The 26,910-nt window shown below is 49.6% G+C and overlaps 1 protein-coding gene across 12 annotated transcripts in view; it reads right to left on the minus strand.

The window, feature by feature from the left end:
- Window positions 1-4,317: 4,317 nt before the first annotated feature.
- The window catches only part of CEP250 (centrosomal protein 250), a 43,937-nt gene continuing 21,344 nt past the window's right edge, over window positions 4,318-26,910 (minus strand). For 11 of the 12 annotated variants that reach the window (XM_036322212.1, XM_036322217.1, XM_036322214.1 and 8 more), the window contains 16 exons: window positions 26,508-26,677; window positions 22,132-22,299; window positions 21,610-21,744; window positions 20,192-20,335; window positions 19,380-19,513; window positions 17,842-17,980; window positions 16,606-16,948; window positions 15,968-16,089; window positions 14,884-15,004; window positions 13,709-13,830; window positions 10,657-13,263; window positions 8,080-8,193; window positions 7,746-7,901; window positions 7,203-7,304; window positions 6,465-6,524; window positions 4,318-4,969 (listed from right to left, as the gene is read on the minus strand). In XM_036322212.1, the coding sequence (XP_036178105.1) occupies window positions 4,694-4,969; window positions 6,465-6,524; window positions 7,203-7,304; window positions 7,746-7,901; window positions 8,080-8,193; window positions 10,657-13,263; window positions 13,709-13,830; window positions 14,884-15,004; window positions 15,968-16,089; window positions 16,606-16,948; window positions 17,842-17,980; window positions 19,380-19,513; window positions 20,192-20,335; window positions 21,610-21,744; window positions 22,132-22,299; window positions 26,508-26,677 (4,913 nt within the window). In that variant the 3' untranslated portion in view covers window positions 4,318-4,693. The remainder of the gene's footprint in view (window positions 4,970-6,464; window positions 6,525-7,202; window positions 7,305-7,745; window positions 7,902-8,079; window positions 8,194-10,656; window positions 13,264-13,708; window positions 13,831-14,883; window positions 15,005-15,967; window positions 16,090-16,605; window positions 16,949-17,841; window positions 17,981-19,379; window positions 19,514-20,191; window positions 20,336-21,609; window positions 21,745-22,131; window positions 22,300-26,507; window positions 26,678-26,910) is intronic. The other variant, XM_036322215.1, reaches the window with a different exon arrangement.

A 26,910-nucleotide genomic window follows, 5' to 3' on the forward strand; every position in this document is an offset into this window, starting at 1 on the left:
GCTTAGTGAAAGAAGTCAGGCACAAAAAATCAGATATTACATGATTCTTTTTATATGATCTATCCAGAAAAGGCAAATGTATAGACGTAGTAGATTAGTGGTTATCAGAGGTTGGGGCAGGAGAGAATGGTGAGTGATTATTTGATGGGTACAGGGTGCTTTTGAAAAGTCTTGAGTGTAGAGAGACCTGGTAGCCACACAACACATGAGTACACCAAATTGTACACTTAAATGGCTCATTGTATGTTATGTGAATTTCACTTCAATAAAAAAGCAGTTGCACACAAATGCATGTAATGATTACAACTATGTTAAAAGCACACAAAATTTAATACATTGTTTAGGTATATACTGGCTTAGCTGTAGAAACAAGAAAATGTCAAGGGAATAATAAACGCAAAATTCCCAATAGTGGGAAGGAGCACCCAGGGTTTTCAGTGATATTAACAACATTCTATTCATTAAGGTGGGTACGTGGATGTTTATTTTCTTGCTAACTTCTTTAATATGTATTTAATATTTAATAAAATTTAAAGACGTAATAAGGAAGGAAATCCTGTCACATGCTGCACTATGGATGAACCTTGAGGGACATTATGCTAAGTGAAAAACAACAACAAACAGGCACAAAGAGACAAATCCTGCATGATCCTTCTTTAGGCCAGTCAGATTCATAGGAACAGAAAGTATGGTGGTGGGCTCAGCCAGCGTGGCTCAGTGGGTGAGCGTCGACCTATGAACCAGGAGGTCACGGTTCGATTCCTGGTCAGGGCATATGCCCAAGTTGTGGGCTTGATCCCCAGTGTGGGATGTATAGGAGACAGACGATCAATAATTCTCTCTCGTCTTTGATGTTTCTATCGCCCTCTCTTTCTCTCCATTCCTCTCTGTAATCAATAAAAATATATTAAAAATAAATAAAATGAACACAAGTAGTCATTAGAAACTTTTAAGTATACTCGTGACAACCTGGATATGTAAATCTTTTTAGATTGTAAAATTTAAAAAATCTATTAATGTATTTCTGATGAAAACTGAGTGTCCAAATTTAGACATACTGTGAGTAAAATATAATTTGGATTTAGAAGGCTTGGTTTTAAAAAGGAAGAATGCAAAATATCTCAATAATACTTTTTATAAAGTACATGTTGAAATGATAATATTTAGGCACACTGGGTTAAATACGTTATTAAAATGAATTTTCTGTTTCTTTCTTTTTTTAACTTTGGATACTAGAAAATTATGGCTGTGGCTTACATATTTCTTTTGGATGTGCTGCTATACACATAGCATGTGAAACGTAATCATGCACCAGAATGCTTCCGTAACAGAACGTGAATGTTCAAAATACCAATATTGGAAAACATGGTTCCCAAAGGAGATAAATTATTTAATAATAACAATAAAATAAAAATAAAACCACCAAAAATACCAACATTGTGAAGTGTCAAGAGAAAACTGACAAATAAAAGTGTACAGGCACAATATTCTCATCTTATAGAAAGGGCTTCAAGAAACCTTGTCTTGAAGTGACAAGATGAAATTCAGATTAGGGTCCATTAGGAGAGAAGGAGAGCAGGAGAATGCTGTTCCCCATTAAAAACCTTCTGGGCTGCCCTAGCTGGTTTTGCTCAGTGGATACAGGCTTGATCCCCAGTAGGGGGCGTGCAGGAAGCAGCTGATCAATGATTCTCTCTCATCATTGATGTTTCTCTCTCTCACCCTCTCCCAAATCAATAAAAATATATCTTTTAAAAACCCATCTGGAGTATGATATTTTTGGAAAAATAATTTTCATGTTTATCTTGGTAACAATTTTCAGAAACAAAAGAAATTCAACCTCTGAGAGGTTTTAAGGGTCGATGATACCACTATGGTAAATTCTCTCTGACCCAGGAGGTTCCAAGTGGCCCTTTCTTTCGCCTTTCTGGCTCCTGCTCATCTACCACACTTTTCACATAGGTGCTCCCTCCTCACCCTCCTGTCCCCTGAACACTTGGCTTCCAAGCCTCCCGTGCCAGCTGGCTCTGGGCTGAATGCCAAAGTGGAGGGGGCCTTGCCAATAGCCTACCTAGCGATCACAATGTGGTCTCTGTGATGAGGTCGCCGATATAACTGGGCTGATGTAAAAGACCTCACTGGGCATCCGTCTCCTCTGGGAGACCAAAGGACACAGTGTCACCTCTCCTGTACTTTCAGCCTCTAGCCCCTGGCCTTGAGGAGGCAAGAGGTAAGGTGTTAGGAGGAGGTGTGGGGTGAAGGGTTGGGGGAGACGGAAGCCACAGGACAGGGACTGGGGGTGTCTGTTGACACCAGCCCCTCCTCAGTACCAGGCGTCAGGGCCAATCCACTGTTTCCTAAGGTACCATCTTCAAGGCCAGGGATGCAGGCTCAGTACGCGATGCTGGGTCTGGTAGCTGTCTGTGTGCTTGCACTGAGGTTGATGGCCTCCTTCCTGGGCCTGGAGTCTAGTCAGAAAGACCTCGATAAAAAGGCCAGAACACAAAGACCTGTGACTGCCTGTGGACACTTTCAGAAATTGCAGCTGTTCATCTGGGATCCGTAAGTGCTCTGCCGGCCTCCACATACCTGGAGACTGACTGGTTCGACAAACACTACGAAAGGACCACTGAGCCTCTGATGAAGTCAGAAGAGCCCATGTCCTCTGATGCTCTGATATTGTGGTTGGTCAGTGCACAGTCTAGCTCTGTCCAGTCCCTTCCAACCCCAGGCCTTGGCCGTCTCTCCCTTCATGACCCCTGGCTTTAACCTTCTTCTACAGGTAGTGGGAATCTAGGATCAGCCCCTAAATTCCTCCTTCTTGTGCTCTGAAATTCAGGGCATAAAGTCAGAGGAGGAATTTGAGAATCAGAAGCAGCAGCTGATTAAAATTCCTTCCAGCCACACACTGGCCCGTGTCCAGCTGCCTGACTTGTGCAGGGGTTGGAAACTCAAAATTCCTACGGGGCTCTGGCCTTGGCTTCAGGATTAACCAGCATGACATGGTCCTCAGGTAGGTGCAGGGTAGGAGGTGGAGACCAGGAAGGTCAGGCCAAATCCTCCTCCCCCGAAGTCCATCCTGCCCTCCTTCCCAGGATGAACCAGGTCCTGCCCACGGCTTTGAGTCAGATGTGGGGAACACGACCACCATAGGCAAATGTACCCCGGGATAGCCAGCACTCAGGAAATTTGACATAGGAAGTTTTGAAGCTTGTTGTCAATACAATAAAATAGCATACATATCAAATCGCATATATATCAACATATGTGTAACTCCATCTATTGAAAAAAAATCCGCATTATACTAGGGTACACCAAGTATCTGCTGCTGGGTCCCATTCATAGGATTCTGGAACAAAGCTCCAGCAGCTGTGAACAGCCCATTTCCACTCTGTGCGGTGCGACGGGATACAGTGGGGCCTAAGCCCTGAGCAAGTAGGTCTGGTGAGTGGGGGCTGCTCTCAAACCCCCACATTCTTAGTTGGGCCTTAGCTCCATCCCCAGGCTTAGGTAAGAGGAATCCCAGGTTATTGTTGGAATGCCAGAGGAGTTCTTTAAAGAAAATTGTTCTCTCTTAGGTTTTGAGGAGGTTGCCAATGACAGTCTTAAGGCTGTGAACTGGGTTCAGTCCAGACTGCCTTCACGGGGGCCAGTCCTAAGTGACAAGTCCTGCCACTGTCTATGCTCCGTACCAGCTTGATACGTGGTTACTACAGGGGACCAGAGTTGGTTCTAGCTGATATGCCCAGGAAGGGACGCCCTAAGGATATTCACCCAGAGCAGAAGGGGAATGAGGCCAGGCTGAGCTTCTGAATTTGAGACTGACTTTAGTCAACTCAGTGTTTTTGAAGTCCCAGAATATGTTTTAAGTCAAGAACATATGATGGTTCTTTACTACCCATGAGTTCAAATCTAGATCCCAATGCCCTCCATAATCTCCCTTCCTACCCATAACTTCAGCCCCAACACTCTGCCAAGGGCAGACCAGTCTTCTCACCAGCATGCTAAGCAACCCCTCCCAGCACCTCTCCATCCTTCAGGGGCCAGTCCATGCCTTCCTTCTTAGTCCCTGGAATTTTTCCGTACTTCCAGTCAGCACACACAACTGTCTGACTCCTTGATGTATGTCTGTTCTTGACAGCTGGATTCCAGCTCCCTGTGGATGGGCTTGTCTTAGTATCTTCTGTAGTCCTTCTCTAAGAACACAGGCAGATGACATTCATGCCACCTGACAGGAATCTGTGGCAAATTCTTCCTTAATAGATGCCCTTGGTGCTGTTGTAGCCCAGCTACACAAATGGAGGCAGCAGCACAGAACAAATGCAAAAGTCTAGGGTTTATTGTTGAAGGGGAAAGGGAAGGGGAAAGAGAGGGCGAAGGGCTGGGATAATAAATTCTAGAGAGGCAATACATGCCCCTGGGCCAGGGCAAGGCACCCCTCTGGGGGACTCTGCAGGCTAGCAGGCAAGGTTAACTTGTCTCAATCCCATGTCAGCTGGGACCTTCCCCCAAGCCTTGCAGGTTTCCTTCCTTTTCCTGGGAATGCCAGCTGACCTGGGCTCCCAGATTAGATAACAGCTATGCCTTTCCTTTGGCAAATGTGCAGCTGTGTGGAGGGGCCACGACCCACTCTACAGCCATCTGCCTGTCTGTGTGCTCCCAGGCTGACCTGAGTCCCGCCCTGCTGAGGGTGCTACCTGGATGTGGCTTGGGAAGCACGGGGGCTGGGGCTAGGGCTGGGGCATAGCAGCACTGGCCCTGGGGATGTCAGACTTTGAGTCAGGGACTCATCCAGCTTGCGGGTCTCAGCCTCCAGGACAGTGGCCTCAGGGGCCTGGGCCACGGCGAGAAGGGAGTGGGAGAGGCTGTGGTGCAGGCCTGCTAGCTCACGGCTGGTCTGGACCGAGCGAGCGATATAGTCCTGCTTCTGCTTCCGCTCCAAGGCCAGCTGGGCTCGCAGCAGAGCCACCTGGTGGGCAGGAAAACCAAGAGGGAGAGAGCAGTTGAGGGTCTTGAGGCTGCTCCAACTCTTCCCATGCTGCTCCTGTGGCTCTTGTCAGACCAGCATTTGAACCAACTCTATCATATCTACGGTGTTTGGGGGAAGGGCCCCTCCCTGGGAATCGGTATCCAGTGATGGTCAACCCCGGCTGCACAGGAGAATCAATCAGGGAGCTTGAACAACAGAACTATTCCTCAACGTTACTGAGGGATAACTTACATGTAATAAAACGCCCGGGTTTGAAGTGTACATCTTGATGAATGTGATAATGTAGATACCCACGTGGAACACTATCCCAATCAATATTCAGAATGCGGGGTGTCCCCATAAAAGGTATACATACTTGAACAGCTGATAGCTCAATTTTGAAAATGAAATGTATTTTAATAAACATTGCCTTTATAATTATTCAAAGTGTGTGTGTACATTTTTTGGGACACCCTATATTTTAATCACTGCAGAAAGTTCCATTGTGTTCTTTTGGAAGCTTTTGAAAAATATTCTGACCTAATTAGATTAGGGTAAGGCCTGGCCACCAGTATTTTTTTCAAAGCCCCCCAGGTGGTTCTGATGTGCAGCCAGGGTTGAGAATTACCAATTAATCACCCATTTCTCAGATGGGTGTACTGAGACTACCAGGAGGTGAAGTATTGGGAGCTCAGGGCAGACATAGGACTAGGGTGAGGCAAGAGAGGCTCCATGGTGCAAAGTTTAAGGAGGCACTCCAGGACGACTGTGAGGGCTTCCTTAAATTCTACTCGCAAGGTGCCTCTCTTGCCTCATCCTAATCCGGGTCCTGTCTTCAGGATTGTTTTGTATGAATTCAAAGTAATCGCTTAGGTCTAGCTGTATAGTCAGGCCCTGCCAGTAGAGACTGTTGATCTCTAAAACAGGCTCAGAGGTAAAAATTCACAGTTCTTTTTACCCCTGGGCCTTGAAAGACAGGGGGCACCTTGCGTGAGGCCTAGGAGGCAAGAAGGCCCTTTACACAGTTTCCCTGAGCGTGGCAGCTTGACCCGAGCTCTGAGGTATGGATCCTGGCGGGGCCTGGTGCCATGCTACCCGCCTGGTGTGCTGGCAGTAGTCCTGCCTGCAAAGGTGCATGTGAGGGCAGGGAGGCCAGGGCATTTCTGCTGGCTTTAGTCTGTCCTCCTAGGCTCTTCTGCTCCTTCGTCCTTTCCCTGTCCTTTCCTTTCCTAACTAGGAACCTGGTGGTCTGGGGCCTGGAGAAGGCTTCCTTCCCCACCCCCACCCCCACCCCCACCCTAACCATGTGGGAGGCTGAGTTAGAACTGGGCTCTTCATATCGCCCACCAGGCTGAAGTTTGCTGAGACAGGAACTATTTCCCCTCTCCCTGTGGGAGGTGCACAAAGGGCCAAGCATACAGCACACGTTAAAGCTGGTTGCCTAAGTGCAAGGGAGGGAAAGGGGGCTTAGAAAATGGATCCTTCTAGAACATACCTCTTTCTGTAGTTCAACCATGTGTTTGACCTCTGAAGAGCCCTTCTGTCCTCTTCCATTCTGTGGAAGACAAATGCCATTCCTGTTGGAAGAGGCCTTCCCACCCTGCAGGCCTCCTCAGCTCATCACCATCCTGGGGGCCAGGGCAAGGGCTATGGGTCAGAAGTGTTGGAACTCAGCCTGAACGCTATAGGGCACCAGGGCAAGGAGAGGCCCAAACCAGCCTAATGGGTGATGCCCACGGAGACCTGACGCTGAAATTTCCAAAAGGCTTGGAAGGCACTGGCTTCACTGAAGCACCTTTTCGTTTACAGAAGTACAGCATGCACCTGCTTTGTGCTAGTCCTGGCTCCGAGCTAAGGATGCAGAGAGGAGGTAAGACCAGGTGTCTGCCGTTGAGAAGCTCTTATTAAAGGAAGGGGGTGGAGAGCTGGGAGATGCTGAGCACAAAGAAACAGTCTCCCTATGAGGGTGCAGGCTGTCTACCGATGGGCTGAGTTCCTCAGAATGCAGGGCTGCGAGCCCTGACGCCACCCCACTGAAGCTGAGCCTCCTTCCGGGGTCAGGGACACACTGAGCAGTGCTGCCTGGGGCAGAGCCGGGTCAGGAGGGGCTCTCTGGATTGGCCGAAGTGGCTGTCGCCCCTTGCAAGGGTAGCCTGGGAAATGCACTGAAGAGGGAGGATTCTGGTGGCTGGGGCTGGGCTCTCCTGAGGCTGCAGTCAATGAAGAGGTAAACCTGTGGTGTGGGGGATGATGCTGTGGCTTCGCTGGTCTCCAGGACCCCTGATCGCGATGTGCGTAGAAATTCCCTCTTCAGCTTCCTCCGCTCTCGCTCCACCTGCCAGGAGGCAAGTGAGAAATCAGGGCTCAGCTCGCCTTTTCAAGAGAAGGCCAGAGCATGTGTAGGCGTGATGGCAGGGGACAGCAGTCATGGGGAGCTAGACTGCTTGCTGAGGGGAGCACATGCTAGGGCAGCCCTGAGTGCCAGGAAGTGCTCCTGGGCAGGAAAGGTAGGGTGGCCTCTCAGGCTTTTGGAACAAAGGTTAACAAACATCTTTTGGGGCTTGTGAGCCATCTGACCTCTGTTGCAACTATTCAACTCCATTACTGTAGCCTGCAAGAAGCTGTAGACAATACATGAATGAAGGGGCTTGGCTGTGTCCCCATAAAACTTTATTTTCAGAAATAGGCAGCAGGCCGAACTTGGCCCTTGGACAGGGCCAGAAGTAGAGATCATGTCCACTGGGCCCCGGAGGAGGGAGCCGAGGATAGATGTTACCTGCTCCAAGGTGGTGCGCAGCTGGATATTGTGGTGCTGTAGCCTGCTCCGGTCAACCTCCAGCTGTGCCACTGCTTGCTGCAGGTGTTCAAGCCTTTGTTCCCATGGCTGCTTCTCCTGCGTCCCAGCACTGGGCTCTGCCTCTACTCCTGAGACCTGTGGGAGAGACCTGTGACTCTCACGTGGGCAGTGCCTTAGACAGGTGAACAGATAGAGGGCAAAGGGACCAACTGGCAGGTCTGGGATTCAGGATACAAGTCCCAAGAGAAGGGGACAAGCCCCCTGGACACAAGCTCTCTCTTGGGCCATCTGTTCCCCCAGACCCACAGCTCACCTGCCCCAGCTGTCCACCTGCCTCTCCTCTGGGCCCCTGTTCTGTCCTGCTGGTCGGGCCAGGGCTGTGGAGGCGCTCCTTCTCCAGGGCCTGTCTGGTGAGCTCCAACTCATCCTGGGGTGTCAGGGTGTGGAACAAATGTCATCACAACCTCAGATCCAGACTCACTCCACCTCTATCCTCAGTTCAATTTTCTCATCCGGGTATAACCTTGTGTGTCCTGGAGCCTCTGAGCTATTCTAGTGCAAAACCTTCACTTCACAGATGGATAAAACAAGATACATGGTGGGCTAGGCCTGAAACCTGTCTCGTTTTAGATCTCCCACCGGCGAAGTGATAACTTGCAGCGTTGGAGAGAGGATGGACGCTGGAGCCACACAGAGCTGGATATTGTGTCATCACTTACTGGCTGGATGACTTCAGTCAGGAGAGGCTCCCTCCAAACCCAAATCTCCTCATTTGTAAAGTGAATACATGCTCCTTGAAGCATAAACCAAACCTTTGGAATTAATCCCTAGAGATAAGTGGGGGACCTAGTGCTTGATATATTCCAGGCACTCTGCTTCATAGATGATAATGGCCGAGAAGAGAGACAGATGAGTGTGTGTGTGTGTGTGTGTGGGTGGAGGCTGTCTGGGAGGAAGAGCTGCATAGTAAAAAGGCTGCTTGGATCTAATTCCAGTTTTGCCACTTACTAAGCTGTATGTCCTTGGGCAAGTTATTCAACCCCCCGAACTGTCACTTCTCATCTATAAGGTGAAAATAATAACAGTTCCTACTTTTCAGGGTTGTTGTGGAAAAAGGTGAGAATAACAGTGCCCAGCATATAAAATAAAAAAAATGGTACTACTGTGACGTAGGGTTGCATCTGAAAGATGTTCTTGAGTGGGTGTGGCAGGAGAGACTGACCCGAGCCACAATAGAGAAAATACTGCTCAGTAACCCCAGAACAGGGTCAGGAAGTGCCCTCCTGCCCAGCTGTACACCTACTTTTTCTGTGCCTGTAAGAGCGGGCCTGGAAACAGGACAGTCACTCCGCTCATTGAATGCTTTCTTCCTATGCACTTTGTACATGATCTCATTTCATACACAAAACGGCCCTATGGAGCTGGTACCATCATTCTCTATTTTATCCATGAGAAAGCCAAGAGCCGGAGAAGGGAAAGCACAGCTAATAAACTGCAGAACTGCATTGCAAACCCAGGAACTTGACTCCAAAGTTCGTAAACGTAACCCCTTCTATGCATGCTGCCCTTTGACCAGAGCAGAGCACTGTGAGCTCCCAGAGGCAAGTCCCCGGAGATGATGAAGGGGGTTCTCCGGGGCCCAGCACAAGGCTGCAGAGTCAGTCTCCCAGGAAAAATGGGCTTGGTTCCTCTCGGCAAAAGAGACAATGCCTCTCTGTGTCCAACAGTCAACCCTTCTTTCCTGGCTGCCTACTCTGGAGGCCTGGTGCTCAGTGCTGGGCGTGCAGAGATGACTAAGACATGGCCCCTGACCTTGAGGTTAAATGTTATACCCTAAGGTCCTCTTCCTTCTCACTCACCATCCCACTGAGGAGCCCACTTATTCCTAACTGCTGATCCTCCAACGCCTCTCTAGTCTCAAGTTCATCTTTACCTTCAGATCACTTGACAGATCTGCCTGCTGGACATCTCCCCTTGCATGTCCCACAACCTCACTCCATTTCCAAATTAAACTCATTCCACTCCTCTTCCCCGAACCTGCCTTTGTGCATCTCAGTGAGCAGAAACCTGGGTTCTGATTTCTTTCTGTCCTTTCTTTACTCCAGTCTCTTAGCCAATCAACTGCCTGCCGTCCTATGATCATCTAGGTCTGCCCTTGTGCCTCCAGCTGCACTTAGTATCTCAGGTCACCATCTCTCCCCTGACCTCGGTTACAGCCTCCTCGTTGGTCTCCTCAGGTCTGGTGTTGCTCCACACAGCAGCCTGGGCGATCTTTCTGGACTGTATATCTGATCATGTCACTCGCCTGCCCTAAACCCTTCATCCACTTCTCACTGGTCATCCACATCCTTAACATGACTCATAAGCCCGGAATGATGGGGCCCCTGCTGTCCTCACTTTTCTTGCCATCTCCTCCTCTAGGTTCCAGGAGCCTGCACTCCCTACACAGATACTCCATGTTCTGTCTTACTCAGAAAGCTCCTCCCCACCTGTGCTTGGCTAATTCCTTGCTGGTCCCTTCAGATCTAACCTTTAACACCACTTTCACCAGGAAGCCCTTTGGGACTCACCCCCAGGAAAGGTAGGGTGTCCCTCTAGCATACTCAGAGCACACTAAACTTCCCCAAAGAAGCACTGAGTATAATTAGGTGCTGCATTCTAACTTCTTATCCACGAGACTGTAAGCTCGATGAGGGTAGGGACTGTGGGTATCCTATTCTCTTCGCATCCCCCCAGACTAGCACAACTACTCGGATTCCACTTACGTTGAGATGCTCGGGATCTCAGCTTTCCCACACCTTGAGGTACACAAGTGGAGGGTGGCAGGCAGTGCCTGAGTTCAGCCGCCCAGGGCTCTCCCCCTGGTCCTGATGACCCATTGATGACTCACCTGCAGCCTCTGCTGTTCCGAGTCCCGCTCCAGGACAGAGGCTTGGAGGAACATGGCTACTTCCTGCAGACTGCTAACACTGGCCTTGCTCTGGGCCAGGGACAGCGCCAAGTCCTGGGCCTTCTCCCTCCACTCGATCTCCCTGGCCTCTGTCTGCCTCAGGACTGCCTGTAACCGCTCCAGCTCCTGCTGCAGCCTGGGTCCTAAAGAGGCGGGTTTTGTAGAGGGCTCCTCCACTGGGGAGGCTTTGCGGCTGTGGGCTGAGGCCTCCAGATTCTTCCTTTGCTCTCTCAGCTCCAGGATCTCCTCTTCCCTTTGTGCTAGGGTCAGCTGTAGCTCCCTTAGGCTCTCATAAAGGCCCCTCATCTCTTCCTCTCTTTCCTGCCCCAGATTCTGCTTCTCTTGGGTCACATCCTCTTGGAGCCTCTGGGCCAGAGACTTCTCCAGCAGCTGCCTCTGTTTCCTCTGATGTCTCAATTCTCCATCCCTCTGTGCAAGCGCCTGCTGGAGCTCCTGCACAGCTGCCTGGTGTCGGAGATCCCGGTCCTGGATCTCACCTTCCCGCTTCCTTAGGACCTCCTCCAGCTGCCGGGCTTGTGCCTGGCAGGAGTCCAGGGCAGCCTGCAAGGTGGCCGTGCTGGCCTCAAGGCTGCGGCTCAGTTCTGCCTGTCCAAGGAGATGCTGCTCTTTCTCCTGCAGGGCAGCCTGAGCCTTGCTGAGGGCCTCCTGCAGAGCCTCGGCCTGGCCTCGGGCAGCCTCCTCCTGATGCTGGGAGGACTGGCTATCTGCCCTCAGGGCCTCCAGCTCCTGGTCCCGTTGCTTGAGCATCGCCTCTGCCTGCAGCCAGCTGTCCTGCAAGGCCTTGGCCTCTGCCTCGTGCTCCTGTGCCCGCTCTGCACACTGTTGCTGGAGGGCCAGCAGAGCCTTTTCCTGCTTCTGAAATTCAGCCCTTAGGTCACCCAACACCTCCTCCAGGGCCTGTGCCCGTTGTCCCTCCACTGTCAGTTCTTCCTGGAGTCTTCGCACATGTTCCCTCTGGTCCTCAAGCTCTCCCTGGCGCTCTCTCAGTGTCATGTGGGCCTGCTCCAGAGCTCTCTGCAGTGTGCCTGCCTTTTCCTTCACCACCTCCTCCTGCCCCTGGGCCTGCTGCTGTTGCTGCTGCAGGGCCTCGAGCTCCTGGTCCCTCTGGGCCAGGGCTCTCTGGGCCTCTTCTAGCTGGCCCTGCAGTGACTTCTCTTTCAGCTCCCCCTGCTCCCTGGCTTCCTGCAGGTGCTGCTGCAGAACCACTATCTCCTGCTCTCGCTGGGTCAGGAGTAGGCTGGTCTCTCCCACCTTCCTGTGTAGGCCCTGGAGCTGCTGTTCCAGCTGGCCCTTGTGCTCCTGAAGTTCCTGGATACGCTCCTGCTGGCACTCCACCTCCTTCTCCTTGTCACGTAGGATGAGCTTCATGTGCTCGAGGCTCCCTCGCTGTGCTTTATTCTGGCCCTTCCCTTCCTCTGCCCGCTCCTGCATCAGCTGCCTCTGAGAGGCCAGCTCCCGGCCTCGCTCTCTCAGGGAAAGCTTGATCTGTTCCAGGTCCTCCTCTAGAATCTTGGTCTGCAGTGTCCTCTGATCTTCAAGGACCTGAATCCTCTCTTTCTGCAGCACCATCTCCTGGTCCCTCCTCTGGAGGTCCTGAGTCAGACGCTCTTTCTGCCTCTGCAGCTCCTCGATCTGTTCTCGCTGGGACTTCACCTCCTGGTCCTTCTCCTGGAGCTCTCCTGCCAGAAGGCTGCTGTGGCTCTCCAGCTCATGGATCTGGCTGCTTAGCACCTGAAGCTCCTGGCTCCTCTCCTCCAGGTCCAGGGTCAGGTGGGTCAGAGCCACCCTCTGCACCTCCCTCTGGCTCTCCAGCTCCTCAATTGCCTTTTGCTGGCACTCTACTTTGCGGTGGTTTTCCTCCAGTTCCAGGGCCAGGCACTCCAGAGTAACCAGCTGCTTCTTCAGATCCTGAATCTGTCCTTTCTGGGACTCGATCACTTGGTCCCTCTTCTCGAGTTCTAGAAGCTGATGCTCTACAACGTTCCTCTGCGTCTCTTGATCCTTCTCGAGCTCTTTGATCTGCTCCCTCTGCACAGTCAGCTTCTGCTCTCGCTCCTGGACGGCCATCGGCAGATGCTCTAAAACAGACCTGCACCTCTCCAGCTCCTGAATCTGTTCCTGTTGCAGATCCACCTCTTGGTTCCTCTTCTTTAGGTCCAGAGATAGCAATTCCAAAGCTGCCTTCTGCATTTCCCGCTGCTTCTCCAGTTCCTGGATTTTTTCCTGCAAAGCCTCCACCTCCCCTTCTCTTTCAGATAAGGCCTGGGCCAGGATAGCCAAGTTCTCCTGTAAAGCCTTTCCTTGGGCCACCTTCAGCTCGCCCTGCTCCCGCAGAGCCTGGGCTCTCTCGCGCTCACTCTCCACCTCCTCATTTTTCAATTTCAGGGCTGAGCGAGCAGTTCGCAGGTCTTCTTCCAGGACCCCTGCAGCACTCGCCTGAGCCCTGGCTTCTGTGACAGATGCTTGCAGATGTTGCACCTGGGCTGTCAGGTTCTCCTTAGCTGCCTGAAGTAACTGTCGCTCATTCTGCAAAACAAGATGCACAGCCACCTTAGACCATACTTCCTTGATACCATCACTCCAACCAGGTTCTTTCTTTCCTTACTTGTAGCACCAGCATTGTCAAGGACTTGGACCAAAAGAACTCCTGGATTCCACTTACGCTACTAACTACTGTGAAAGAACATACCTACCACTCCCAGGGCTCTGCTACGCCCAGAGGAGAACACATTGTGCAAATGAGTCATCCCAGACTCGGGTCCTTCAGGGCAAGGGACAAAAGGAGGATTCACTGGGGCCTTAATAGTGGCTCAGGGAGCGAGGCCAGCCAGAGAAACAGACACTGCTGAAGGAAGTTGGGCACAAATATGGATGGGATAGGACTGTAGACCAAGATGGGTCTGAGAGCTAGAGCTGGGTCCTGAGGGACGACTGCTGAAGCAACCCCCGCCCCACACCAGTACCACCATACCTGGGCTTCCATTCCCTGCAGTTCTGCTCGCCGTAGGCGACTCTGTAAGGATGCCACAGTTTCGTGCAGTTCCATCAGCTCAGACTCTAGGGACTTCTGCTTTTCTTCCCACTTGGATTTCTCTTTGGGAAGAGGAGAGGTAGTGGAGCAAGGCCCATGGTTGGGGGTGGAGGAAAAGTGGGAGGTAGAGGCAGATGGACGATGGGAAACAGAATCAAAGGGGAAGAAGGCCAAGGAGAGAATTATATCCAGTTTCATAGAGACATCACCCATCTGCCAGCTGCTCCTGTTTGTCTAGGCTCCTGGCTGCTTCCAGACTCATGTCTGTGTCTGCTGCGCAGCTCCAGCACTGCCTTATAATCATCCCAACAATTTCTCAGCCTGATCACATTCAGATCCTCAACTCTGGATTCCAGACAGGGTTGAGCTGGAAGACACTGGAGATCCTTGCGAGTCTCCTACTCTATGATTTTGCTCTGGTTCTTGGAGACTAGGGTTACTCTGCTGGCTTCCCCCATCCCTACCATTTCTGCAAAAAGCACCTAATCCAGATCTATGTGTGTGTCTCTCAGGGAGACCTCTGGGATACTTTCATGACCCAGACCCACTCCCCAAGTTGTCCTCTTCTCTTCTACAGTAGAGCCTTGAGCCTCAAGATCCTCCCCTCTCCTTTCCCTTCCAAGTGGTCACCACCCTTTTCAGCCCATGTCTGTGGCACAGAGACGTTCTCCCCATATCCCCCCTCCTTGGTATCTCTCAAACAGTCCTCAATCCTGCTGTAAAGGTGAAATAATTCTGGGGACATAGTTGAAGATGAAAAAAATAAGTAACATGGATCAATGACAAAAGATAAAGAATTTTAAAATGTCCTCACAGTCCTGGCCTTGGGCTGCCAATTTTTAATCTGCAGAGAGAGAAAGCAAAAGCCTAGCCAGCAACTTCTCACTTCACCAAATCTGTTCCTCTTAATCCCTTTTGCCAGGATGGCCCTCAAAGGCCATGGGAAGCAGAAAACAGTTCATGGGGTCTCACCCCTTTGGAGATGCCTCTAGGTATCTTCTCACAGTTGTGGGCAAGCATTAAAGAGTGGCTGCTAGGCCTGTTCCTGCCCCTTCCAGGCTTCCCGCCTTTCCTCTCCTCCCTCCAAATCCCTGTGCCTGCCTTGAGCTTCTCACCTTCCTGGTTCTGGGAGAGTTGTCTCTGCAGATCCCGCAACTCTGTTTGGACCTGGCTCTTCTCAGCCTCTGTATCAGTGAGATGCTGTTTCAGCTTCTGTGCCTGATTCCTCAGGTCATCCTGGGAAAGAAAGGGCATGGCTAAACTCATGTTCCTCATCTCCCACAAACCTATCCCAGTCTAGGGCCCAAGCCCTCTTCTCCCCTTCAGCCTCTTTTGGGGTTTGTCAGCGGGACCTACTCTCATAATCCTGAGTTATTTACCTCTGAACTCGTATACACTTGGCTTCCTGAGTGATGACAAGCTCTGCTCCAGTTGACTAGAGCCTAGAATCCCTTTTTGTCCCATCTATGTCATTTGAAACAGAACTGTTGCTAAAGTTTTAACCCAGGGTCACCTCTCCTTCCCTAAACTCTTCCTTCAAAGCCTAACCTAGAGGTCATTTCTTCTTTCTGACCTTCATCAAGTCAGAATGAAATGTCCCTCCTATTATCCAACATGTGCATCTGTATTGATCCAGCTAATTCTATTGGTTCTGCTTTATCTTACAATGCAGTTTGGCTCCTCAGCCATGTTATAAGCCTTCTTGAGGGAGCAATCAGGTCTTTCTGCATTTTGTGTCCCCAGCTCAGACGAGCTGGCATATGGTGGCACTATTTTTTTTATTGGCTAATAAGTTCACTATGAGATGGAATTTACAGGACATTTAGTTCAGTCGTAGGCTTAGCATGTTCCTATAAATGACAACCTCAAATCTCAGTGGTCTCAATTTGTTGTTTTTTTTCTTGAAGGTCTTGGCACCAAGAATAATTCATGGTTGAGAAGAAAATAATACAAAATAATGTCACACATTTGTATAGGGCTCACATAAGCCCCTCACTGATCTAACACAAAACCCTGTGAGGCAGGCATGATTTGCCTGACTTTACTAGCAAAACCAAGACCCAGAAAAACAAATGCTTTGTTCATGGTTTCCAGGTCATAAGTGATAAAAGATGGAACTTATCCCAACCTGATCTCAGGAAGAAAACAGGTTAAACTGCTGCATGAATCTTTTCAGGGGAGGAGAGCAGGGAAACATACCCGGGCCTGCTGAGTCTTCCGCAGGTCTTGGTGGAGCTTGTGGAGGGCAGATGCCACCGCCTCAGCCGAGAGAGCCGTCAGGAGGGGCCCTCTCTTAAAGAGGATTCTCGTTCCATTTTGATCTGAATAAATGAGGCAATACCTCCTGACTTGGTTACAGTCTGAAAAAAACAGCTCTACCTCTTCAGACATGGCCTTTGCCTTCCCACTGATCCTCCTCTCCTCAAAGAAGCCCTTCCAAGTAGTTCTCTCATCATGCACTGTCTGCATACCTACGTGCCAGGCACTGTGGTGGGCGCTCAGTAACGCTAGCTATCATCCAATAAGTGCCAGGAACTGTGTGGGCTATTTTACCTCTGTAACCTCATTAACTCCTTAGAAAAGTCCTGAAAGGTAGGTACTTTTAACATCTGCATTTTATAATTGAGAGAATCAAGCTCGGAGAGGACAGGTGACTTGTGCAAGGACATACATCTAGCAAATTGTAGAGCTGGGGGCGTTCAAACTCTGGGTTAATTCCAGAGTCTGGCTTTAGCGTTGTGGCATACTGTCTACGGAACTGCATTCCTCTTCCTTCTCCCCTGGGAGCTAGGCCTGGCTTTGGCCCAAAGGACCGAGTTCTTGGATGGCTGCCTCACCTGGCTCAGGACCCCAGAAGGAGGGAGCAGAGTCTCCCCCGCCACTCAGCTCAGGCCTGCTCTCACAAACAGACCCCAGGGCCTGCTGCAGGACAGAACAGAGGCTGGCTAGCTGGGCCTGGGCATGGTGCCCGGGCTGCTGCTCTGCAGCCAGCGCCTCCAGCTGGCTCTCCATGCTGCGCAGTCGCAGCTGTAGCTGGGCTTCCTTGGCTTCCTGGGCCCACAAGGAAGCTCGCAGCTGCTGCTCTGTTACTCGAGATGCTTCTAGCTCCTCCAGCAGCTGTGCTTCCTGGGCCAGAAAATTAGCTTCTTTTTCCTTTACCTCCTGCTTCAGTAGTTCCACCTACAGGGAGGAAGTAGTCACCCTGAGCAGGGAGTGGATACCTGCTCCTCAGACCCTTCCTGGTCTTATACTACTCAACCCCGCACCAACCTGATCTGGGCAGGTAGGGAATACTGCAAGGGGTACTACCCAAGATCTGACCTGCACGCCTACCTACTCACTCATACGCGTGAGTGCAGGCTACGCAAATGGGCTTTGCCTCTGGTCCCCCTGGCAACTATGTCAACTCCCTGATATTAGAATTCTGCCTGAAACCCTGACACTGAGCCTAAGAAGACCAGTCACAGTAATACTGGCTACCATTTATTGAATGCTTATTGTGTTCATGACACTTTACATAAACTATAATGGTTAACAAGTTTCACCCTTGTTTCATGGATGAAGAAACTGATGCTCACACAACTCGGAAGCAGTAGAGCTGGGAGTCTAACTCAGGATCTGGGTCCTTATCTGCTGCAGTTTCTGTCTCTCTCTTACTCATCCCCTCCTAGTTCCATCTTTCCTTTGCACCAAGGATTGAGCAGACTGAGTCCTCTTGCTGCCTACTTAGTATTCTGGAGTAATACTATGGCCCTGCTGTGTCTTGCCAAACAGACAAAGCACACTAGGGAGTAGCCATGCTTGAATGAACTAGGCCTGCATGAGCTCTGCCCGTTAGGAACAATGTTCTGGGCCATCAGGTTCTCCACAGGTGGTCAAACTCTGTGTCAGGTTCCAAACCCCCACCCTGCCCAGTCCTGGCTTCCCCCTCCTGCCAGGGCTGCTGACGTCCCAGCATGCCCTGTAATAAGGAAAGAGAAAGGTCCTCTTCATGAACCAACTCTGAGCAATCATCTCCCACTCCAGGGGCAGGCTTCCACCAGGGAATAGGGCCCATCCCTGGTGGGAAGTACCTGGGCACTGAGCTCTTTCTGCCCGCCCTGGGCTTCCTGCAGATCCTGGTGCAGGGAACACAGCTCCTGTTGTCGAACAGAGTCAGCTTCTTCTAAAACAAGGAGTCTCTGTTCCTTTTCCATTAAAGACTGAGTCAGGCTGAAAAGAGAGGGGTCAGAGGGCTAGGCCGTCCTCTCAGGGAATGAAGAACTACCTTTTCATTTGATGTTCTAAACATTTAATCAAAATGGAGATAGTAATGATAATGATTACAGTGTAACAATAAAAACTTCTATTTATTGAGCACTTACTGAGTGCTCCTAAATACTTCTCGCATATGATACCCAATTTCAACTTCATAGTTTATTCTTCTCTGGGAAATTCCAGAAATATCTATATCATACCTAAAATTCAACATGTCCAATCTGCTCTATGCCCTCTGCACCTCCCCAACCACCCATATTATGTTCCCTAGCTCAGTGAATGAATGGCACCTCCATCCACCTAGTACCCCAACTTAGAAGCCTTGATCATATCACAGTTCTCCCTTCATCCTACATATACTTAATCTATGACTACATATAACTGATTCCAATTTCCTAAACGTCCTCTAAACCCCTTCTCTCCTCCCCATCCCGCTCCCCTATCGTGGTTCAGCTTTAGTATCTCTCATCTAGACAACAGTACTAGTCTCCTAACTTGTCTTCCTGCCTCTAGAGTCATTCACGAAAAGATTTGTCCCTCCCCAACCGCCTACAGCCCTGAGAATACATGCGGCTTTTCATTCTGGGTGATCGGACCTCATTCCTGATGTTTTTTGTCATCACTATCCCTTCTACTAATCATAAATTGGATTATGTTGAGTTGCTGGCTTAACACCCTGCAATGTTTTTCTACCAAACCTAAAATAACTACAAACTCCTACCTGTGACCTACGAAATCCTGAATGACATGGACTTGTCTACCTCAAGTCACTCTCTCCTCAGTCACCAGGCTCCAGTCATGCTGCACCTTCAAGTTCCCCAAACACCCCCAGCTTTGACCTGCCCCAGAGCCACTGCGTGTGACTTCTATCCCTACTGCATAGAACTCTCCCACCCTTTGCATGGTGGCTCCATTTCACCCTGCAGTGGAAGGACTTCCCTAACATCTAAAGTAGATCTCTCTCCCCAGCCTGCCCCATTTCTATTTCAGCATCCTGTTTCTTTCCTCCACATCATGGAACATAATCTGCAATAATTTATTTTGGGGGTTATTTGATTAATGTCTTCCCTACAAAATTATAAATTCTGTTGAAATGGGGACCATACTGTCTTGTTTATCACTCTTTCCTGACCCCTGGCATAGTGCCTGGTACATATGCATTTGTCTAAATATTTACTAAGTAAATGAAGTGTAGGCTTGGAAGACAGGGTCTGTGTCCTACCCCCTTGGCTACTTGTACAGCCCACAGCTGGAGACATGAAAGGCTAGATGACCTGAGCAAAGAACTGTCAACCTCCCAGTGACCACTGGAGAGAGATAGACAAAAGCCAACTTCGTGGCTTGTCTAGCCTACCTGGCTTTGTCTCTCTCCAACTCTTTCTGAATTTGGCTACATTCCTGGGCCTCTCTCCGCTTCTCCTGAATCTCCTGCTCCACCAGCCTCCGGGAGTCATCCTTGGAAACCAGCTGAGACTTCAAGTCCTCCACCTGAAAAGTTAAGGCATGAGGACCAAGGGCAGGGGCCCAGAGGGAGGATGATTCTCGCCTATGGCTTCATGGTCCTTCAAGGTTTACCTTAATCACCAGCTCATTTTCAGTGCTCTGGAGGTTCCACCAATCAATCCTTACATACCCTTTTTAACTACGCTCCTCCCCAAACACCATTCAGCTTAGTCACCTGTCTCCCAGCCTCACACATGCTGGATAAATTCAGGCACAATAAAAATCTTTGCTGAATATAACTACACCCAAAGGCAAAGTGATGGGCAAGTATATAGTGACTGCATTTTTTAAAATGAACAATCAGAACACCATCTGATATAGGATTTTGAGAAGGAAAAGCAATCAGAATAAAAAAAACACTGGTCTGGCTGGTGTGGCTCAGTGGTTGAGTGTCAACCTATGAACCAGGAGGGAAGACAAAAAGAACAATTGACAGTGGAGCTGCCTGAGAATATCTAAGTTCTGTAGTCAGCACAGGAAGATTACCACCCAGAGCTCAAGGGGCCCGTGCTCAGCTCTGAGTACCCTTCCACCTTCCACTCAGCACTGGGGCCTAGCCTTCTCCTCCCAAGCTCCCAAGGTTCCCCTTGTCCTGTAGGAGGGAGTGGGGCAGCCTGGCTTTGCTAGGGAAGCGCTGGGGGGCTGGGAGAGAGGAGGAGGGACCTGCTTCTGCAGGTCTATCTTATCCTGTAGCAGGGAGCTGCTCTCTCCTTGGAGGGCGGTGAGGTCATCTCTGTGCTGCTGGGCTGCCTGATCCAGCTCCCGCCGAGCCTCCCGGAGCTGGGCCTGCAGCATTCCAATGGTCTCCTGCAAAGGGAGAAGACAGCTATGAGAAGAGGAAAGCTTTCACAGGGGCCTTGAAATTCACACTGTAGAAATCAATATCATATAAATACTAATTTTTTAGTTGGGGTAGCAAAAGCTAAAGCAGGACCCAGCAATCCAACTTGTGTCTATCATGCCCTGCCACCTCAACTCCTCACCTCCTGTTCCCTCGCTGCCCTCACAAAGTGCACTGGCTCACCCAGGAGTTCTTGGTCAGGGTCCCTGAATTGGCTGCAGTCCCTTAGTCAGACCATCGCAACAACCTCCCGTTGCGCAGCCCTATTTCTACTTCATACCCCCGCCCCCCACACACACACATTAAATTATGTCCTTCTCTGCTTCCTAAGTACCAACGTTTTCCATTGCCCTTGATCAAATCCAGGCTCCTGCCATGGCTGACAAAGGGCTCCTGCCTCTCTTTCCACTCACCCCTGAACTTATCACGCTGCAGCCACGCCGCCTCCTTTCCGTCCTGGAACTCCCCACGCCCTTTGCTGTCTGTCCCAGGGCCCTTATGGCGCCTATTTCCTCTGCCTAACCTACTCTTCAAATCGCTGGCTTCTTTGCTTTTTAACAGTTTTCCTGAGACACAGTTCAGATGCCACACAATTCACCCATTTAAAGAGTAAAATTCAACGTTTTCAGCGCATTTACAGAGTTTTACAACTACCACTACAATCAATATTAGAACATTGTCATCACCCAGAAGAAACCTGTACCCACCATCCCTTATTCTCACTCCCAACCATGCATCTACTTCCTGTCTCTGTGGGTTGGCCTATTGTGGACATTTCCTATCAATGGAATCATACACTGTATGGCCTCTTGTGACTGGCTCGTTCACTAAGCATGTTCCCAAGGTTCATTCCTATTGCTCACGGGGCTTTTAAACCTCATATCTCAGCTCAAATGTTACTTTCTCCTTGAGGTCCTCCCTGACCTCCTTGCCCAAAGTGGCTACTTTTCAATCAGTCTCAATTATATCACCGTATGCATTTCCTTTACAGCACGTATCACAACCTGCAATTATCTCATTTATTTTGTGTTTGTTCCTCCTGGTCTGTCTCTGCTACTGGAAAGTAAGCTCCTTGAAGGCAGGGACCATGTCTGTCATGTTCACTGGGAGCCACACCGTGATGTTTGCCATAGGTTACCACCCAGCACAGGGCCTGACCCGAAGTGCCAAAGAACCGGCCAATGCTGCATGAGTGAATCAATGTTCCCCTTTCTTCCCTGCCCAGGACCACTCTCCATACCTGTTCCTTTAACTTCTGAACCTTCATGTCCTGCCTCAGCCGTTCCAGTTGCTGGCTGGCATCTGCCAGTTCCTTCTGGGTCTGTAGCAGTGTCTCCAGGAGGGACACCCTCTCCTTCTCTGTTTCGAGCTGCATCTGTGGAGGGACAGGAGTGCAGGGCTTGTTGGATCGAGGTCACCATGCTCAGCCACTAGGCCACCAGCATATTCCAGCTATTCGATTGCTCTTCCGGCAAATGGGGTGGGGGCTGAGGGCAAAGGAAGGACTGGACCCACTGACTGAGAACCAGGAAGTGCAAAGATTGCCACTGGTTTTCAAGCTGACAGGATGTGGTAAACGTCAGGCCTCCCTCAGGAAGTATGACGTACTGCCGGCCCTGCGATTAATGCTGCCTGTCACCCAGCTCACTCGCAGCAAATGAGTGGCTACACTCTTCTAGAAGCCCCTGCGGTACTGCTCTGGGGAGTGGAAGAGGAAGTGTTCACAGGCAGGGAGCCGCAGGCTGGACATCCAGCCTCCCACCTGGCATAGGGCGCTCTCGGCCTTGGCCCGTTCTTCTTCCTTCTGGGTCCGAAGAGCCTCCATCTCTGCCTGCTGCTCCCTCAGCCTCATTTCTAGCTCCATTTTCTCCTTCTCTAGGGTCTCCAGAGCCTTGTCCAGTTCCTGCTGGTGCCGGGAGCACTCTTTCTCCTGGTCATACAAAGGAACACTGTTAGAACCAAATGGGTGAGGAGAGGTGGCAGAAGAACTGGATGAGAGTAAGTCCACTGCTCACCAGCTGTAGGACCTGGTACTGCTCGAAGCCCATTTCCTCATCTGTGAAGGAAGGCTAATAACCCTTGCCTTCCCTATCTCACCAAACTTTATGAGAATCAAATGAGATTTATAAAAAAAATCAAATGGTGCCACACATAAAAGTACTTTCTAAAGTGTAGTTGTCCCTAATATAAGTTACGATTATGCGTTATTTTAAAGCAACCACATCATGGTTCACGGTTGTAACAATGAACTGAGGTGACAGGCTCGCTCTCTGCTGCCCACTCTCCCCTGCTCAGGGAGGCAGTCAGCCTTCCAAAAAGTGAGGTCGAGCCCAGCGAGGGTGTCTCCTGTATTATACAAGAGCACTAGGACGCGGCATCGGTCCTCCCAGAGGTCCACCAGTCCCCAAAGCCTTCCCTGATCTCCCAGGCTAACCCAGCACCCTCCGTTAGTGGTGAAGGGCTCTGGAGCCAGGCTGCCTGGATTAGTCTTTAGTCCAACACTACTAGTGTGACCTCAGTTAAAGTCTATCACATCTCAGTATCTCAGTTTCCTCATCTTGAAAAATGGTGATAACAACAGTGTCCTCCCTCCTAGGACTGTTTAGAGCAGTGGTTCTCAACCTTCCTAATGCCGCGACCCTTTAATACAGTTCCTCATGTTGTGGTGACCCCCAACCATAAAATTAGCAGGATGTATTTTCATTGTTACAAATTGAACATAATTAAAGCATAGTGATTAATCACAAAACCAATATGTAATTATATATGTGTTTTCCAATGATCTTAGGTGACCCCTGTGAAAGGGTCGTTCGACCCCCAAAGGGGTCGAGACCCATAGGTTGGCGACCCAAAGGTTGAGAACCACTGGTTTAGAGTATTAAGATAAGTCATGTAGCCCTGGCTGGCGTGGCTCCATGGTTAGTACTGGCCTGCTCACTGCTCACCAAAGGGTCACAGATTCAATTTCCAGTCAAGGACACACACCTGGGTTGCAGATTTAATCCCTGGCCCCAGTCCGGGTGCATGGGGGAGGCAACCAAGCAGACAACTGATGAGTCTCTCTCACATCGATGTTCTCTCTCTCTCTCCTGTCTAAAAATCAACGGAGCCGAAACCGGTTTGGCTCGGTGGATAGAGCATTGGCCTGCGGACTGAAAGGTCCCAGGTTTGATTCCGGTCAAGGGCATGTACCTGGGTTGCGGGCACCCAGTGGGAGATGTGCAGGAGGCAGCTGATTGATGTTTCTCTCTCATCGATGTTTCTAACTCTCTATCTCTCTCCCTTCCTCTCTGTAAAAAATCAATAAAATATATTAAAAAAAAATCAATGGAAAAAATATCCTTGGGTGAGGATTAAAAAAACAACAACAAAACTACAAATTTATAGAAAAAAGAAAGTGTGTAAAGCACTTTATTTTATTTTTTAATATTTTATGTAGATAGATAGATTTTTTTAATTGATTTCAGAGAGGAAAGGAAAGGGAGAGATAGAAACATCAATGATGAGAGAGAATCATTGATTGGCTGCCTCTAGTACACTACCTACTGGGGATTGAGCCTACAACCCAGGCATTTATCCTGACTGGTATTCAACCATGACCTCTTGGTTCATAGGTCAATGCTCAACCACTAAGCCACACTGGCTGGGCCATGTAAAACACTTTAAATGGTGTTTTGTACCCAGAAAGTATTTAGAATTTAATATCTATCATCACCAGCATCATGAATAAAATTGTACATTGGGCCCTACCTGGTTTGGTGTAGTGGATAGAGCATTGGCCTGCAGACTGAAGGGTCCCAGGTTCCATTCCAGTTAAGGGCACATGCCAGGGTTGCGGTCTTGATCCCCAGTGGGGGGTGTGCAGGAGGCAGCCAATCAATGATTCTCTCTCATCATTGATGTTTCTATCTCTCTCTCCCTCTCCCTTCCTCTCTGAATTCAATTAAAATATATTTTTTTAAAAAACTGTACATAGGTTGAGAGGAGTGAATGAAGGTGAAATATTCTGAATGCTCCTATGTCACTCAGGAAAAAAGTAAATATACTGATTAACCTAAGTATATCATATTTGTTTGCTTTTAAAAAAATATTTTTTTACTGATTTTAAAGAGGAAGGGAGAGGGAGAGAGAGATAGAAACATCAATGAGAGAGAATCATTGATCAGTTGCTTCCTGTATGCCCCACACTGAGGATGGAGCCTGCAATCCAGGCATATGCCCTAACTGGAAATTGAACCGTGACCTCCTGGTTCATAGGTCAACACTCAACCACAGCCACACCAGCTGGGCTTAACCTAAGGTTTTAAAAAAAATTAAATCTATTGAGGTAACATTGGATAATAACTACATAAATTTCAGGGGTACATTATAATTCGTTATCTGTGTACTCTATTGTATGCTCACCACCCAAAGTCTAATTTCCTTCTGTTACCATATGTTTGACCCCACTTGAGATTTTAAGTATATATCCTATATAATAAAAGGGTAATATGCAAATTGACCCTAACAGCAGAACGACTGGGATGACTGGTCACTATGACACACACTGACCACCAGGGGGCAGACGCTCAATGCAGGAGCTTCCCCCTGGTGGTCAGTGCGCTCCCACAGGGGAACTCTGCTCAGCCACAAGCCAGGCTGATGGCTGCCAGCACAGCGGTGGTGGTGGGAGCCTCTCCTGCCTCCTCAGCAGCGCGAAGGATGTCCGACTGCAGCTTAAGCCTGCTTCCTGCTGGCAAGTGGACATCCCCCGAGGCTCCTGGGCTGCCAGAGGGACGTCTGACTGCCAGCTAAGGCCCGTTCCCCTGGGAAGGGGGCCTAAGCCAGCAGGTGGACATCCCCTGAAGGGTCCCAGACTGGGAGAGGGCACAGGCCGGGCTGAAGGACCCCCCCGAGTGCACAAATTTTTGTGCACCGAGCCTCCAGTTTTAAAATATTAAAAGAAACAACTAGCCCTGGCCAATGTGGCTCAGTGTTTAGAGCATCAGCCAGCATACCGGTAGGTCATGGGCTCGATTCTCAGTCAAGGGCAGGTGCCTGGGTTGCAGGTTCCATCCCCGACCCCAGTTGCCCTATTGGGACACATGGGAGAGGCAACCAATCAATGTGTCTCTCTCACATCGAGGTTTCTCTCTTTCTCTCTCTTTCACTCTCTCTCTCCTCCCCCTCCCTTCCACTCTCTCTAAAAATAAATCCTATATAATAAAAGCCTAATATGCAAATTGACTGAACAGCAGAACAACTAGTGGAATGACCAGTCGCTATGATGTGTATTGACCACCAGGGGGCAGACGCTCAACGCAGGAGCTGGCCCCAGCCGGCAGGCCCCAGGCCAGCCAAAGTGGGTGCCAGCAGGAGTTCCCCACCCCTTCAATTACCCCCCTGGTCGCCCCACAGATTGGCCCTGGTCGCCGGCCAGGCCTAGGGACCCTACCCATGCACAAATTTCGTGCATCGGGCCTCTAGTAAATAAATAAAAAACCAATGGAAATATATCCTCCAGTGAGGATTAACCAAAAATAAATATGTATTTAAGGAAACAACTAAAAGAATAAAAAATACAGTACATATCATCCAAAGCAGTAGAAAGAAAAAGAGGTAAGAAAAGACTACAACTTAATCATCCAATTTAATCCTCTAAAAGAAGTTAAGAAAGGTGATCTCTCCTCCATAAAAGACATAAAAAGGCACGACAAATAGCATAAGATGGTGGAAATAAATCCAAATATACCTATAATCACAGTAATAGAAAATGGACTAAATTATATAATTAAAAGACAAAAGAAAAATAGTTTTAAATTGGGCAAGAATGTGTCCAAGGCATTCCTCTGCTCCCTTTCCATCCTGGGGCCAATTCTAAATCCCAGGATCCGCATAGGCCAGGCCAAGGGACCCCACCAGTGCACCAATTCATGCACCAGGCCTCTAGTACAAAATAATATTGACTGTAAACTATACTTGAAAAACAAAATTAAAAAAAAAAAAAAAAGCTGGAAGCAGGAGTTGGCACCTTGGTAACCAGGCTAGTCTTATACATATTTCACTCTTATAAGCAGTAATATCTGGATCTAGAGTTAGCAGATGGAACACTCCCTGAAGGGAGGCCTCTCCCATCTCCTAGCCACATCCACCACCTACCAATTTCTCCTGTAGCCGGTTCACCTCCTCCTCATGGGCTGAATTCAGCTGCTGCAGGGCAGTCTGCCCCTCTTGCTCAGCCTGGGCAAGCTGTCTGGCTGCTGTATCCCGCTCCTGCTCTGCCCGGTTCCGTTCAGTGTCCAGTTCCAGCTTCAAGCACCTTACTTCCCCTAAGATGCAAGGGACAGGATCTGATCTCTGAGCCTCTGCACTCCTCCTTTTAAAACCTCCTCTTCTGGCCCTAGCTGGTTTGGTTCAGTGGATAGAGCAACGGCCTGCGGCCCGGGTTCAATTCCAGTCAAGGGCACATGCTTGAGTTGTGGGCTCAATCCCCAGTAGGAGGCTTGCAAGAGGCAGCTGATCAATGATTCTCTCTCATCATTGATGTTTCTCTCTCTCTGAA

The sequence above is a fragment of the Myotis myotis genome, unplaced genomic scaffold (genome assembly GCF_014108235.1).
Source record: "Myotis myotis isolate mMyoMyo1 unplaced genomic scaffold, mMyoMyo1.p scaffold_m19_p_9, whole genome shotgun sequence".
NCBI lineage: Eukaryota > Metazoa > Chordata > Mammalia > Chiroptera > Vespertilionidae > Myotis > Myotis myotis.